Source organism: Plecotus auritus (assembly GCF_963455305.1).
Source record: "Plecotus auritus genome assembly, chromosome: 9".
Taxonomy (NCBI): Eukaryota; Metazoa; Chordata; class Mammalia; order Chiroptera; family Vespertilionidae; genus Plecotus; species Plecotus auritus.
This window is the reverse complement of record NC_137783.1, coordinates 137,146,974-137,162,020: the sequence shown is the minus strand read 5'-3', so window position 1 is coordinate 137,162,020 and position 15,047 is coordinate 137,146,974. Positions and strand designations below refer to the sequence as shown.

The window sequence follows — 15,047 nt, the reverse complement described above, 5'->3', positions numbered from 1 at the left end:
ATCACCACATTGTTGTCTGTGTCTATGAGGTTTTTCTTTTTCTTTGCTTAAGGCCTTCACCTCGAAAAATGTGTAAAGGTTCTATATGCACTTTCTGAAATTGTCACCCAGATGTCCAATATTTAAAATTATTAGTTCACTGAAGTCTAAGGACAATATTGAACTTTCAGGAGTTAGCAGATTTAGTCCTTGGAAAGAACTGAGAATTATAGTGATTTCATAGCCCTTGAAGAACAGATTTAAAAATCACTCTTAAGGAATAATACTAAAATTGCATCTCAAAATTTTCCAGAAAAAGGACTTTTCATCTTTTAAGTATTTATTGTGTTGTTCATGGTACATGTGGGATTTTGGATTTATCATGATTGCAATTAATTGGTTATTTGTTCTTTTATTGTTACCATCTGTTTGTCCTAGTAAACTGCACTCATAGATAGAAATCATATTTTGTACACTGCTTACCCTTAGCACCAATTATAGTGATTGCATCATAATAAGTGATCAATGCATATTTATTGGCTAGATCAGTGACTTTTAAGTCAATAATTTCAGAAAGTTGAGTGTTTCAGGTATATTAACTTCCTCCCTCTATCTGGTCAAATCCACAGAAGCCATGGGACAGGACAACATCACAGAATTTATCCTCCTGGGACTTTTTAGTGGTGAGAATGCAAAGGTTGCCTGCTTTGTGCTCTTCTCACTGTGCTATATTGCTGTTCTCTCAGGAAACCTGCTCATTCTTGTTACCATCAGGGGCAGCTGCCTCAGTGAAAAGCCCATGTACTTTTTCCTCAACTACCTGTCCTCCATGGATGTCTGCTTCACCTCCACGGTGGCCCCCAAACTGATCACAGACTTACTGGCCCAGCGGAGGACCATCTCCTACAACAGCTGCATGGCCCAGATGTTTTATGCACACTTTTTTGGTGCCATTGAGATCTTCATCTTGGTGGCCATGGCGTATGACCGATATGTAGCCATCTGCAGACCCCTTCACTACATGGTCATCATGAGCAGAAAGGCGTGCTATGTCCTTGTGATCGCCTCTATTATCGGGGCATTTATCCATTCAATCCTGCATGTATTGATTATTGTCCAACTTCCCTTCTGTGGCCCCAATCAGATAGACCACTATTTCTGTGATGTATTCCCCCTGTTGAAGCTGGCCTGCACCGACACGAGCCTGTTGATTATTGTGATCATTACCACCACCGGGTTGCTGTCCATTCTGACCTTTGTTGCCTTGGTAATTTCTTACATCATCATCCTGTCCACCCTGAGGACACGCTCCTCCGAGGGCTGCCGCAAAGCCCTCTCCACCTGTGGCTCGCACATCACTGTCGTGTTCATGTTCTTCCTGCCCATCCTCTTCACCTATGTCCCCACAGCCGATTCCGTCAGTAATGACAAGGTCTTTGCCTTGTTTTACACCATGATCGCCCCTATGTTTAACCCTCTTATCTACACGCTGAGAAACACGGACATGAAGAATGCCATGAGGAAAGTATGGTGCCGAGACAAATTATTGGAAAGAAAATGAATCCTGTGGTGTGTGAGCCCATTGCAGACCTCCTTGTATGTACAGAATTGTTAATGTCAGCAAATACAGCAGGTACCCAGAGCTGGTATGCTGCCGTCAAAGGTTGCAGGCTTGAAGAGACAAGTCCCTCAGCCACTCTCCTCTTCCTTTACCTTTATAAGCCTGAATTCAATGGAGTGGATCAGGCAATCTCCAGGTCCCCTGCAGCTCTGACATTCTGGAATTTATGTTGGGCAATTGGAATATTCTGCCCATCATAATCTCAGACATAGTGAGCATGACAACACTTTTATCAGGGAAAATTGTAAAGACTGCATGGTTTGGTAGTTGTGCACTGCTTCCAGAAACAGATTATCTTGACTGCAACACCTCTCACAGATAGACAGAGGTCCTAAACACTTTTTTTTTGAGTTTCCATTGAAATAAAAATATTTTCACTTGTTGCTGTGAAATTAACTCCTTACATTAACAAATCACACTTCTAAAATGGTGCAATGCAATGTAATTATACTATTTGCACTATACTTACAGAAGTAATTGTAATTAACTCTTAGTACCCTATCAGCGGTGTAGGCCTGTAATCGGGAATTTCAAGTGGGATGATGAACATCTATTTTCAATCCTACAGATGTAATTCTATGACTGTATTTATAACCTCATTTTAAAAATTCTCCACAAGTGTACAAATTGATGCTCTTTATAAATGAGCAACATGAAAAATGTTCCATCCTGTGTAAGGCCTTGAGCTTAAGAAGGCATGATGCTAAAGGGATGAACATTCCTGGGTGCATTTTGTTAATCCTCGGTGCTCCTTATGCAAATAGAATATGCTGAAATTTTCTAAAACAATGCAAATCTGTCTCCTTTCCACTCAGGCAGGCCCTGATACTAGGAAGAAATAAAGAAGATTGAACTAAGAAGCAGGTATAGCCAACTGAAAACAGGAGTAGGCCAAGATCATTTTTTGGTACATTGATGTGGTTCCTTAATTTAAGCAAGAATCCTCCAGCTTTGTGAATTGGAATGAACTTCTGACTTTAACTAGGGTCATCCATTAGGACAATGTACACCTGAGGAACTCAGCCTAGGGGGTGGGGGCACCAAGATTTCAAATATGAGAGACACAGACCTTATATATTATCATGCTCGTCCTCTTCACCACAGTCCCCACTAAGGAACTGTATTGTATATACTTAATGTATTATTGTCCTCTGTGCAACAGGAATCCAAGTTTTCAGGCGAGGATTGCATTTGCAGAGCTTAGCCATAGGTTGATGAAGATTTTAACAATAGTTTCTCCCCAAAGGACCCTGACATGTGTACTGCCTGAAAAATTAGGGAGCTTAGAGCCAAAGAGGAGGAAGAAAAATAATTAAATAATGAAGTATATTGAGAAGGAGATAAAGATAAAAGCAGATCAAGTCAAGGTTTAATTTTGATGTTGACCTTGTGGCAAATACCTCCTGGTGGAATTATCCAATTCAGAAAGGTGAAGATGAGCAGAAATGTCTATAGCTGCATGGGCAGGTGTCTTCTTCTGGTGCTTATTTTAATAAACCCATTATTGATGTGTATTTAGGCCACATTCTATAGTAACTTATGTATATAAAAGGCTAATATGCAAAGTGTCCCCTCAGGAGTTCAACCAGGAGACTGGGAGTTTGATCGCTTGCTATGATTTGTGCTGACCACCAGGGGGTGGCGCAAAACATGGTGGTTGACAAGAGATGGCGGCAGGGCACTGAGGGAGCAAGGGAAGGAGTAGTCGGGTAGGCGGGGAGACGGGGAACCTGATTGGCCTTGATTGCCAGCCAGGCCTAGGGACCCTACCCATGCATGAATTTTGTGCACTGGGCCTCTAGTTGTTAACATAAGAAACTTTCAAACCTGTAAAGAATTTTTCTGAGTTTATTTGAGCCAAACTGTCGATAATTGCTGGGAAGCAGAATCCCAACATATGGAGATAATGTTCAGGAGAATGTTGTTTTTTTTTTCTCTCACTTATTTTTATACATCATAATCAAAGGAGGAGACATAAGTGGGTTACATGAAATCCACTTGTGATAGATTAGGGAGGCGGGAGAAAGCAAAGCAGGGAAACCTCTGGGATTGGATAAAAAAGTAAAATGATAGACACATGCTTCTTTTACATAGGTAGGTACAGGATAGATAACAGTCAACAATTAACATGATAACAATAACAATGAAGAAATTTGTGGTCTCCATACTGGTGCCCTGGTGCATTGGTTGTGCCCTGAGGGGTCTGGAAAAAGGGAAGTTACAAGTTACCCTGACATTCCAATGATATGCTATCATAGATGCAAAAGACAACAGACAGGGTTAGTTGTCTAGGACATGTCTATCTGCCATTAACTGCTTTTAGTTAAAAAAAGTTTTAATTTCAGACCATCCTTTGTGGTTACTTTAGGTCTCTAGAGTTTGCAAGGCTGCCACGCAGGCATTCCCTGAACTAGTCAGGTTAGCATGTGGCCCCTTTTCATCCACATAATCAATTAAATGTCCACATAATGAATTAAGTTGGCTTATTGTGACAAATTTGCTATTTGGTTTCTCCCCAAAGAAGACAGGCCTTTTGAACATGGCTCATATTAATCTTTTGTTAACTCTCTTCTTATAATTTATCAACAAAGGAGGGGTGAACAGGAATCTATCTAAGGGTGGTTGATATTGTGTCTTCTTTTCCCATGTGTTTTCCATGGACAAAATAGTGGGATGGAGATTGGCTGTGTAAAGGTATTTCGAATTTGTGCTTTATGTACATAACCAAGGTTAAGTGTCCTCTTCCATGTCCACTCCCTCTACGCTGGCTTTTTCTACTGCTCCTTTCAAAATACCCAACACTAAATATACTGGAGGTTTTACTAATTGAAGAATGTGTCTCATTCCACTTGTGCCAATTTCCACTTCTATAGTTTGATCGTATTCTTGGATCAGCCAGCTCAATAATGCCATGTAGCAAGCCATTTCAAAACTTCTGGCTTATACAACAAGCATTTAATTCTTGCTCCTGTGTCGTTGGGGAAGCTGGGGTTTAGCTGATCTAGGTTGTGCTTGACTAGGCTTAATTGCAGACCGCAGGGTAGGTTCCAATGTACTCCATGTGGCTCTTATTTTCACATGGAAAATAGAAGTGTTATCTTAGTCTCTGCTGAAATTGAGATTCTGTGTTCTGTACATGTTCTATACCATTGACTATTATGGAAGTTCAGTGTTGTATCTCTCTATGCTGTATACTCGACTTGCAGATTTTTTTATACTAAAACTGTAGAATAAAGACTATTTTGAAGATTTGATTAAAGTGATGAGGTGCCATTACACAAAACAAACAAACAAACAAAAATCCAAAAAAACAGTTGGTCCCCATGCAGGAGCTAAACACATCAGCACATTGTCAAAATGAGGCTTTCCCTCTCAGATACTATATAAATGGTGACATTCTGGTGACTCTGACATGTGATAAATGTTTTAACTTCCTGAATATGTTTAAATGAGCAAAGGGATGCCATATGAAGACATGCACATCAAAGTTCTCTTTACATATTAAATTGAGCAGTGCATGGAAACATGTTGAAAATATTTTATGCTACAATCACTGATTAGAAGATACATGGAGACACAGCTTTAATTTTTCTACTATGCATAAGCTAATTTATTCATCTAGAAAATGAGAAAGGTCATTTATTTTCATCAGTGAAGACTCTAATCAAAGTCACCTCTTCCATCTTGTAACAACAAGATTTTAAAACTGCAAAGCTGGTAGTCAATGTTGTGATCATATTTCTATGAAATAAAATGGTGTTGTTGACCAGACTCAACCCCACTGAAACTGTGCAGAGTCTGAGTTCTCACAATTCTTGGTCATCTTTTTCCAAGGAACCAAGAGGAGACTCTGGGCTCCTCTGATTGGGATTGACTGCCTTTTGATCTTTTTTTTTTTAATCTTTAATTTTATGAATTCATCGACATCAGAGATAATTTTTTAAAGCACTATTCACAGTCTTTTATATAAAGTTCACACATGCACACACACAGACACACAGACACACACACTCCACAAGCATAAACATATACCCAGGTATAGGCAGTAACTTAAATAATCAGATTTGTGGAAAACACAATGAAACAATTGCAGAGGTAATTAATGACGTGTTCATTTGCTATAGAAAAATAAAGCTCCGATTGTGTGAAGGAGAAATGTAGCACTAGGGCAAGAACCAGTTCACATAAGAAAGACATGCTTGTCTGTCCAGAATGAGTCTTTCTGGAATCCATAGCTGGAAACCAGGTTTTAGTAGAGCCATTTGGTCCAAACATTGGAGAAAACACAGTTCCCAATTTTGCATTTCAGCAAATTGTGTTTATCCTGTCAGTCGAGTGACAGTCACCTATTCTTACAAATGGCATAATTTTTATTCAGTTTTTTTATTTTTTTTCTGTTAGTCACTTTACATTAATAGGGACAGCAGGTGACAGAATATAAGTGAAGATTAGAATCAAAAGAAACATATTAATGGGATGTTACCATTAAAAGGGGGATCTTAGAGGTAATGCTTTTTCAATTTTTGTATTGTTTGAGTAAAGAAAATGAGTCCTAGAGAAAGGAAAAGCTTTTCCCCAAGACCAGAGGCTGGAATTGATTTTTTTTTTTTTAGAGATAGAGAGGAAGAGGGAGGGAGGGAGTGAAGGAGGGGGGAGAGAAACACTGATTTGTTGCTCCACTTATTTATGCATTCATTGGCTGCTTCCTGTATGTGCCCTGACCAGGACTGAACTGCAACTTTGGCAAATGGGACCACCTCTAGCCAACTGAGCTACCTGACCAGGGCCCAAGTATTCTATTATTCAAGCCCTTGTTTTATCTCTTTTACATTCTGCAGACAAATCCCCTTCCGTTCTAACATTATTAGATTTAATTTTCTCTCTGTTTGGGAGGACTTACATAAATATGCTTTAGTTTAGATCTCTGTTATTTTTCACGTATCATTTCATTCATACAACATATACATAGTGAGTGCTTTGTATGCACCAATCACAGTTCTAAACACTAGAAAACACCCTTAAGAATTTCACAATAAACTCTCATTCTTTAAAGAAAGTGTCAAAAAGGCAAAAATGGGGAGAGAATAATGGTGCTAAGTATAATCATGGTGAGCTTCTGAGTTTAAATATGATTTCTCTGGTCTAAATATTTCAGAAAATTGTCTGATTATGAAATATTAGAACAAATATAATAATAATGATGATACACAATACCTTACTTTTGTAGAATGTGTTATTATCTAATTTTTCTTCCCTCATACCCCGTAAGATTATCATTGTCTTCATTGTATAGATGATGAAGTTTAAGATTATCCAGCTTAAATTGTTACTTCCAACTATTTATCGTTAGCTTCCCAGAAAACCTTTCTGCCCCATAGTTTCTTCATTACATTCTTTACTTCTGCATTTCTCATCGTATAAATCAGTGGATTTAACATGGGGGTGATAATGGTGTAAAATACAGCCACCATCTTATCTTCTGAAAAGGTAGTATCAGGGCGCATATACATGAAAGTACAGGGACCAAAAAAGATGATGACCACGGCAATGTGGGAGCCACAGGTGGAGAGAGCTTTGCGCCTACCATCTGTTGACTGTCTTCTCAGGGACACCAGGATGACAGCATAGGAGATTAGCAAGATAACAAAGCTCCCCAGAGCAATGGTACCACTGTTGGCTGTCACAACAACACTAACAACATACGTATCTGTGCAGGCAAGTTTCAGCATGGGGTGGACATCACAAAAGTAGTGATCGATCTCATTGGGTCCACAAAAGGGTAGTTGGACTATCAGGGCCACTTGGATAATGGAGTGTAGGAACCCACCTAACCAGGTCCCCAGCAGCATTTTACTGCATCTGTCCTGGCTCATGATAGTTGTATAGTGTAGAGGTTTACAGATAGCTGCATAGCGATCATAGGCCATTACCGTGAGACCGTGCAACCAAAGAAATGTACCCCAAAGAGTTGCAGCATGCACCCTTCGTAGGAGATAGTTTTGCTCTTGGCTAACAGGTCAACAATCATCTTAGGAGCAGTGACTGAAGAGTAACAAATGTCCACAAAAGACAGGCAGCTGAGAAAGAAATACATAGGAAACTTGAAAAGGTTGCCCTTGTAAACTGTCAGCATGATGAGGAGGTTTCCCAGGAGAATGACTGCATAGAAGAAAGAAAACACCACGAAACAAACTTTTTCAACCTCTAGGTTTTGAGAAAGACCCCAGAAAACAAATTCAGTTACATTGTTTATTTTTCCCATTGAATTAGTCTAGCAGACCAAGGTCCCAAGAGACAATTCAGTTATCTGAAAGAAAACATAACAGAGACCAACAGAGTTAGTATTTCTAACTCGAACAAACAAATAACCACAGTAGTTGAAAATAGAAAAATGGGTTTTACTGCTGCTTGGCAGGCCTACATGAAGAAACTGGAGTGTGAGCATCCTACCTGAGTGTGAGAGTCCATTCCTTCACTTCAGATGAGAAAACAAACTCCAGGGAGATAATTCAAATCCTCTAAGTCACACATCTAGTCAAGAGTCTTACCTCCCTCACCCTTTATTAAGGTTTTTTTTTTTTTTTTTTATCTGTTGTTTCTAAAAAATGTACTTATCCTGTAGAAGGCAGTCAGCTTAATTTTGAAACAACTTTTGTGTTTGGAGATATGGTAACAATTATATATCTGAAAAAGTTTGTCTTATTTTTGACACAGAAACAAAAACATATGCCCACATTTTCCCTCCTGAATAGAGCCATGAGTGTTTCAAGTAGTTGAGAAAGGATGACTTCTACAGGTTGTTCTTCTTGTGAAACACTGATCTTTGTGTATATGAATTTATTGTTCCCTATTTGACATCAAGTTCTTATAGTGAAGAGTGGTGTGCAGTAAAAGAGGGCCAACATTATACAAAACTGATTCTGAGATAATGGTGCTGTAATTCCAGATAAGTCACTTAGCTTCATGGGGCTTCTGTTATCCCATTTGTGAAATGCAAAGGTTTCACTTCACTATCATCTATATTTCTACCATAAAGTTAAATATATTCTGTCAGCCTGAGATAGCCTTCACACCCTGATAAGGAGGCAGAGATAAGAGGAGATAAAGCCACAGAAAAACCCTTTGAAGACAGATCAGGACCTGTTTGATTTGAAAGAAGGAAAGTGAAGTCTCAGGTAATTTCTGTCTTCAAACCCAGTGTTTGAGGATTCCATAGGAATTACTTTGACTTGGTATTTTAAGCATTTGTCTGTTAACTTGAAAAAATCAACACACACACACACACACACACACACACACACACACACCTTAAAGACAAAGAAATAAAGGAAGGACTTTGCCCTTAATCTCAGCATTCTTTCATGCACCTTTTTTTTTTTTTTAAAAAATCACCTTTAAAAAATTAAATTCATTGGGGTGATATTGGTTAATAATAGATTTTAAGTGCACATTTCTATATACATGATCCGTACATTGCATTGTGTGCCCACCACCCAAAGTCAAATGTTCTTCTGTCACCAAGTATTTGACTCCCTTTACCCTTTACCAACCCTCCCCGCCCCGCCCGCCCTTCCCTCTGGTTACAACCATACTGTTGTCTGCATCTCTTCATGCATCCTTTTTAAACTTTCAATTTTATGCTAGTTTATATTAGGTCTCCCACTATAATTATATACTTATACATAATTATTAATTCTGAATTATAATGATAAACATGAATTAAGTATTTCTGGAAGAGATCTTCACTCAAATATACTTTAAAGGGGTTTAGGAAGAAGACGATATTTAAATAGATAAATCTTCAGTAGTGGAATTTCAGGTACACTAGTGAGGTCACTAGAATATAAGTGTGGAATAGGGTATGTGCACCAGTTTTGACCCATGGGGCTTGCAAGGTATTCATCAAACAAAGCCACAGAAATGACTCCTTTAGTTATTGGTTAGGATGGATTACACAGTGTCTTAGGTAGTCATTAGAAATTTTGTCCATCTGAGGCCATGTCATCCCAAGATCTGTCAAGTTCAGTGCCCTCAGCTCCCCCTTTGCAGCAAAATTGTACTTGGCATGTCCAGCTTTGGGGAAACTACAGGGCTGGCTTTCCTCACATCTGTGTATAAGAGTAGGTAGAGCAGTCATTACAGATCTGCCTTCTCTAGTAATAGAAATAGTGATAGTGATAGTGATAGTGATAGTGATAGTGATAGTGATAGTGATAGTAATAATAATAGTAATAGAAATTCAAATTCAGACTCAAACACTTCCCCCTGCTTTTATATGTTCACTAGAGGCCCGGTGCACGAAATTCGTGCATGGGGGGAGGGTGTCCCTCAGCCCAGCCTGCACCCTCTCCAAGGACCCCTCGAGGGATATCTGACTGCCTGTTTAGGCCCGATCCTAAACTGACAGTTGGACATCCCTCTCACAATCCAGGACTGCTGGCTCCCAACTGCTCGCCTGCCTGCCTTCCTGATTGCCCCTAACCACTTCTGCCTGCCAGCCTGATCACCCCCTAACCACTCCCCTGCCAGCCTGATTGATGCCTAACTGCTCCCCTGCCAGCCTGTTTGCCCCTAACTGCCCTCCCCTGCGGGCCTGGTCCCCCCCAACTGCTCTCCCCTGCAGGCCAGGGTCCCCCCTAACTGCCCTCCCCTGCAGGCTTGATTGCCCCCAATTGCCTTCCCTGCAGGCCTGGTCCCTCCCAACTGCCCTCTTCTGCTGGCCATCTTGTGGCAGCCATCTTGTGTCCACATGGGGCAGGATCTTTAACCACATAGGGGCAGCCATCTTATGTGTTGGAGTGACAGTCAATTTGCATATTACTCTTTTATTAGATAGGATTCTTCTTTGGATTTTCTTGCTGAATTTTAAAAAAGAAGAAGAATATTTTCTACTGAGAAAATCTTTTGATTTAAGAGAGCTCAAATCACAGTTTTTGACAACTGTGAATTATGCTGCTTGGTTCTCATCTAGAAGAAATTGGGTGTGTAAACACAAGCTTGGGAATTGTGCCCCCACTGTTCATACCATAAGGTCTTAGAAGAATTCTTCCTTCTCTTCAAATCAAGACTCATCTAGAAGAATTCCTTCCTCCACGTTCTGAGCATTTCAAACATGATGACTCACGTTCCTTTGAAATTACTGGCATTTGCTTATTCACAACCATGCTACCCTATCTCATAGACATGTCTAGAGGCACTTTATTATCTTATCATTATCATAATAACTTTATTCTCCCCTTATTTCTGAGAATAAGGTTCTTGCAATTATATTACAGATTTTCAAAATATAGCAATTTGATTGAATCCCCCCTTTCCACAAACTTTTTAGATTAGTTTTAGAAGAAAGAAAATCTCACCAGTATTGTCCAGAGATTGAGTCTTGCTTTATTTTCCTATGTCTTCTGAGATAATTTTGTTGCAGCTGTCCAAAATAAAGCAAGAATGAAGCCTTAGGAACTGCATTGTGAATAATTACTACCAGAGAATTCCTGACCCCTGAAAGTCAAAGACTGACAGAAATCAAGTCTTTGTTACTCAGGTTTTGTCTCTCACCTACTGAAATCTGCCATTTCACAGTATCTTTGGCAACAAGCGGTCTTTTCTCTACTTTTATAGTCTATATAAAGAAAGTGAAGCAAAATGTTAATGACCTTGGGGAATACCTTTCCCCTAGTCTCCCTCCACAAGCAGAACCATACCAGAGAACTACCAATGAGCTTTAATTTCCAGGCTCATTTTTGAGTTGTTGAAAAATATTTAAAGCTACTTTTATTTATTAATTTAAAAACCCAATCAATTCTTGCATTTAGGCCTATAACTCTAATTGAAAGCATAGCAAAAGAAACAACCAACAAAATGAAAAATCAAACTATCAAATGGAAAAGATACTTGGAAACCATCTATCTGATAAGGGGTTTTATCCAAAATATAACCAAAAAACAAATAACATTTTCCCAAAGACATTCAAATGGCCAACAGCTACATGAAAAGGTGCTCAAAATAATTAATCATCAGGGAAATGCAAATCAAAATTGTAATGAGATGGCATCTCACACCCGTTAAATGACTATCATCAAAAAGAGAAGAGATAAGTGTTGGTGAAGCTGTGGAGAAAAGGGAACCCCTGTGTATTGTTGATGAGGATGTATATTGGTGCAGCCACTCTGGAAAACAGTGTGGAGGTCCCTAAAAAATTAAAAATAGAACTACCATATGATTCATCAATTCCATTTCTGGATATTCATCCAAAGGAACTAAAAACAAAATCTTAAAGAGAGTTTTGCAGTTCCATGTTCATTGCAACATTACTCAAAATAGCCAAGATATGGCAACAACCTACGTCTCTGTCAAAAGATAAAGGAAAAAAGTATATATAAAATGGAATGCTATTCAGCCATGAAAAAGAAGGAAATCCTGCCACTTGTGACATCATGAACAGACCTTGAAGGGGTTATGATAAGTGAAATAAGTCAGAGAAAAATAAACACTGAATAATATCACTTATATGTGAAATATAAAATAGCCAAACTCATAACAACAGAGAAGAATGGTAGTTACCATTGGCTGGGGGCTGGGGAAAATAGGGGAGATTGTGTTCAAAGAGTACAAACTTCCAGTTATAAGACAAATAAACTCTGGAGATCTAATATAACAGCATGGTGACTATAGTGTATTAATATATTTGAAATACCATTAATACTACTGTTATATACTTGAAAACTCTCAAATGTTTCATCACAAGAAGAAAATGGCCATTATGTGACGTGATAGAGGTGGTAGCTAATGTTATGGTGGCAATCATTTTGCAGTATATAAATGTATCAAATCCTCAACTTATATATTAATTATATCTCAATACAGCTAGATAAAAAATAGCAGCTCACACCTGTCAGAGTACTGGTGCCTATTATTAAAAAGACTCAAGATAGACCATCAAACTTCAGAGGGAAGGCAGGAGAGGGTGGGGTGAAGGAAAGAGATCAACCAAAGGATCTGTATGCATGCATATAAGCATAACCAATGGACACAGACACTAGAGGGGTGAGGGCATGTGCTGGGGGTGGGAGTGGCCGGGGAGAGGTCAATGGGAGGAAAAGAAGACATATGTAATACTATATGCAATACTTTAAACAATGAAGAATTTTAAAAAAGATAATAAGTGTTGGGGAAGATGTGGAGTGAAGGGAACCCTTGTACACTTCTGGAAGAAATGTAAATTAATAAATCATTATGGAAAAAGAGTATGGTGTTTCCTCAAAAACTAAAAAATGGAACTACTATATGATCCATTAGTCCTACTGTTGGATATGTATCCCAAGGAATATGAAATTATGATCTTGAAGGATACCTGCACTCCCAAGTTTATTGCAATATTATTCATAGTAGGCAAGGTATGCAATCTCATTGTCCTTGACTAATGAATGGACATAGAAAATGTGATACATACACAGACTCAAAAAAGAGGAAAATTCTGCTATTTATAGCATCGTGTTGGAGCTTGGGGCCAGTAGGTTAAGTGAAATAAGCAAGACACAGATGGGAAATACGATATGACCTCACTTATATGTGGAAATAATATAGAAGCAGAAAGTTGAACGTTGGTTACCAGGGCCTAGGGATTGTGGGAAATGGAGAGATGTTGGTAAAAGGGTACAGGCTTTCAGTTATGTGGAATGAATAAGTTCTAGAGATCTAATATATAGCATGGTGACTGTAGTTAGCAATACCACATTGTTACCTGAAATTGCAAAGAAGATAGAACTTAAATCTTTTCAACACACACACAACTATGTAGAGACAATGGATATTTTAAGTAGTTTAATTGTGATTATTTCACATTATACATATGTCAAAACATTGAGCTGTACACATTAAATATATTCAATTAAAAATTAAATTTATTGCAGTGATATTGGTTAACAAAATTATATAGGTTTCAAGTACAATTCTATGATACATCTGTATATTGCACTGTGTGCCAACCACCCAAAGTCAAATCTTCTTCTGTCACCATAACTATATGAAATTTTTGTATGTCAAAAATATCTCACTAAAGCTGTTAAAAAAGTGGTGGAGCTATCATTTGGCTTTAGGCAGTCCACCTCCAGGTGTCATACTCTTAATGGTTATGTTCTACCACCTACCTTGAAGCTAAAATAAGTGCAGTTTATGATCACTGCATCAACTTCTTAATGTTTCCTGCTTTAGGCCATTTACAAATATGTTTAAAATAAGACATTTGGGAGACATATAGAACTGGTTTAAAATCTTCCCTCTGGTACTTCTAAGCTGAACAACCTCAAGACATTTGTTTATTTCTCTGATCTTGAATTTTTCTTCCCCATATTTCCAATAGGAATACATAACTTCATACTATTTTTGTGAGACACAATATGATAACAACAAAAAAGTCTTGGACACATACCAGAAGCTATCCCAGAAATTTTAAAACTTTTGCTTCATTTCCCAGTTTTTATTAGACTAAAACTACTTTTGAACCACATAAACCCTTCTGATTTTATTTTCCGTGTAGCTTTTTCTAATCCTGTTTTCCAGCCTTGATTATTCTTTCATTTCCATGTTAGCCTACTTCTTTTTTTCCCCTATAACTCTTATTTTCAATTATTCATCTGAAATGCAAATTACTGTGTGTGTGTTCTGGTGTTAGAAAGAAGTAGACTAGATAAACTTACGATGGATCATATGGATCATGACATTCCCATTCTGTGTTCATTACATGACCCTCTTCATACACCATTTACCTTAATATGCTTTCACATTCCTTGAACCTGGTAGTCCAATTATAAAATATCTTCTAGTAAATATTTTGAGTGTTCAAGAAATGATACAGAAACATTTAATAGTGTCTTCCTTAGTAAAACACACACACACACACACACACACACACACATTTAGAGATAAAGAGAAAGAAAGGGAGCGGGGGAGGGAGAGGGAGAGAGATAATGTAATTCTACAGAGAAAATTGCACTTGCATACTATATAAACCAGATTCTTTTCTAGCAGCAGGTCTGATAACTTGGATCTAAAGGAAATTCACTTGGTGAGCTTAGGTAAATAAAAAGCAACTTGCAAGGAATAGTCAATGCTCAAAGATATTCAGTTTTAGAATGTATTTTCTCTTAAGTATTTAATCATGTGAGCCTGGACATCTCTAAGAATAATATAGTGCTAGAAATATAGATTATGATTTGACTTGTTTGGATATTAAAGGTATTCCTTGCCTTCAAACTGTTTTTCTGAACATCTGACTTCTCATTGTTCATGTGAATATTGGTTGAGTAACAGGTGTCAATTGTCTTTGAAATAATATAGTTTTTTTTCTATGAATGGCTAATGAACTATGCTGAGTGAAATATGAATTCAAGAAGCTGAAATGATAGATTCTGAGCAGTGGTTGAATGACCAGGATTTTAATGAGGAAAGAGAG

At 38.2% G+C, this 15,047-nt stretch overlaps 2 protein-coding genes across 2 annotated transcripts; one reads left to right on the top strand and one right to left on the bottom strand.

The window, feature by feature from the left end:
* Window positions 1-613: 613 nt before the first annotated feature.
* LOC308258044 (olfactory receptor 4P4-like) lies at window positions 614-1,540 on the top strand (the record flags this gene model as incomplete). Its single annotated transcript, XM_080688273.1, has 1 exon — window positions 614-1,540. The coding sequence occupies one exon, from the start codon at window positions 614-616 to the stop codon at window positions 1,538-1,540; it is 927 nt and encodes a 308-aa protein (XP_080544399.1).
* Window positions 1,541-6,936: 5,396 nt separating this feature from the next.
* On the bottom strand, window positions 6,937-7,862 carry LOC308258046 (olfactory receptor 4S2-like; the record flags this gene model as incomplete). The annotated part of the gene is given in 2 exon segments (XM_080688275.1): window positions 6,937-7,538; window positions 7,541-7,862. Coding segments are annotated over 2 exon segments (924 nt in total).
* Between the last annotated feature and the right edge of the window lie 7,185 nt (window positions 7,863-15,047).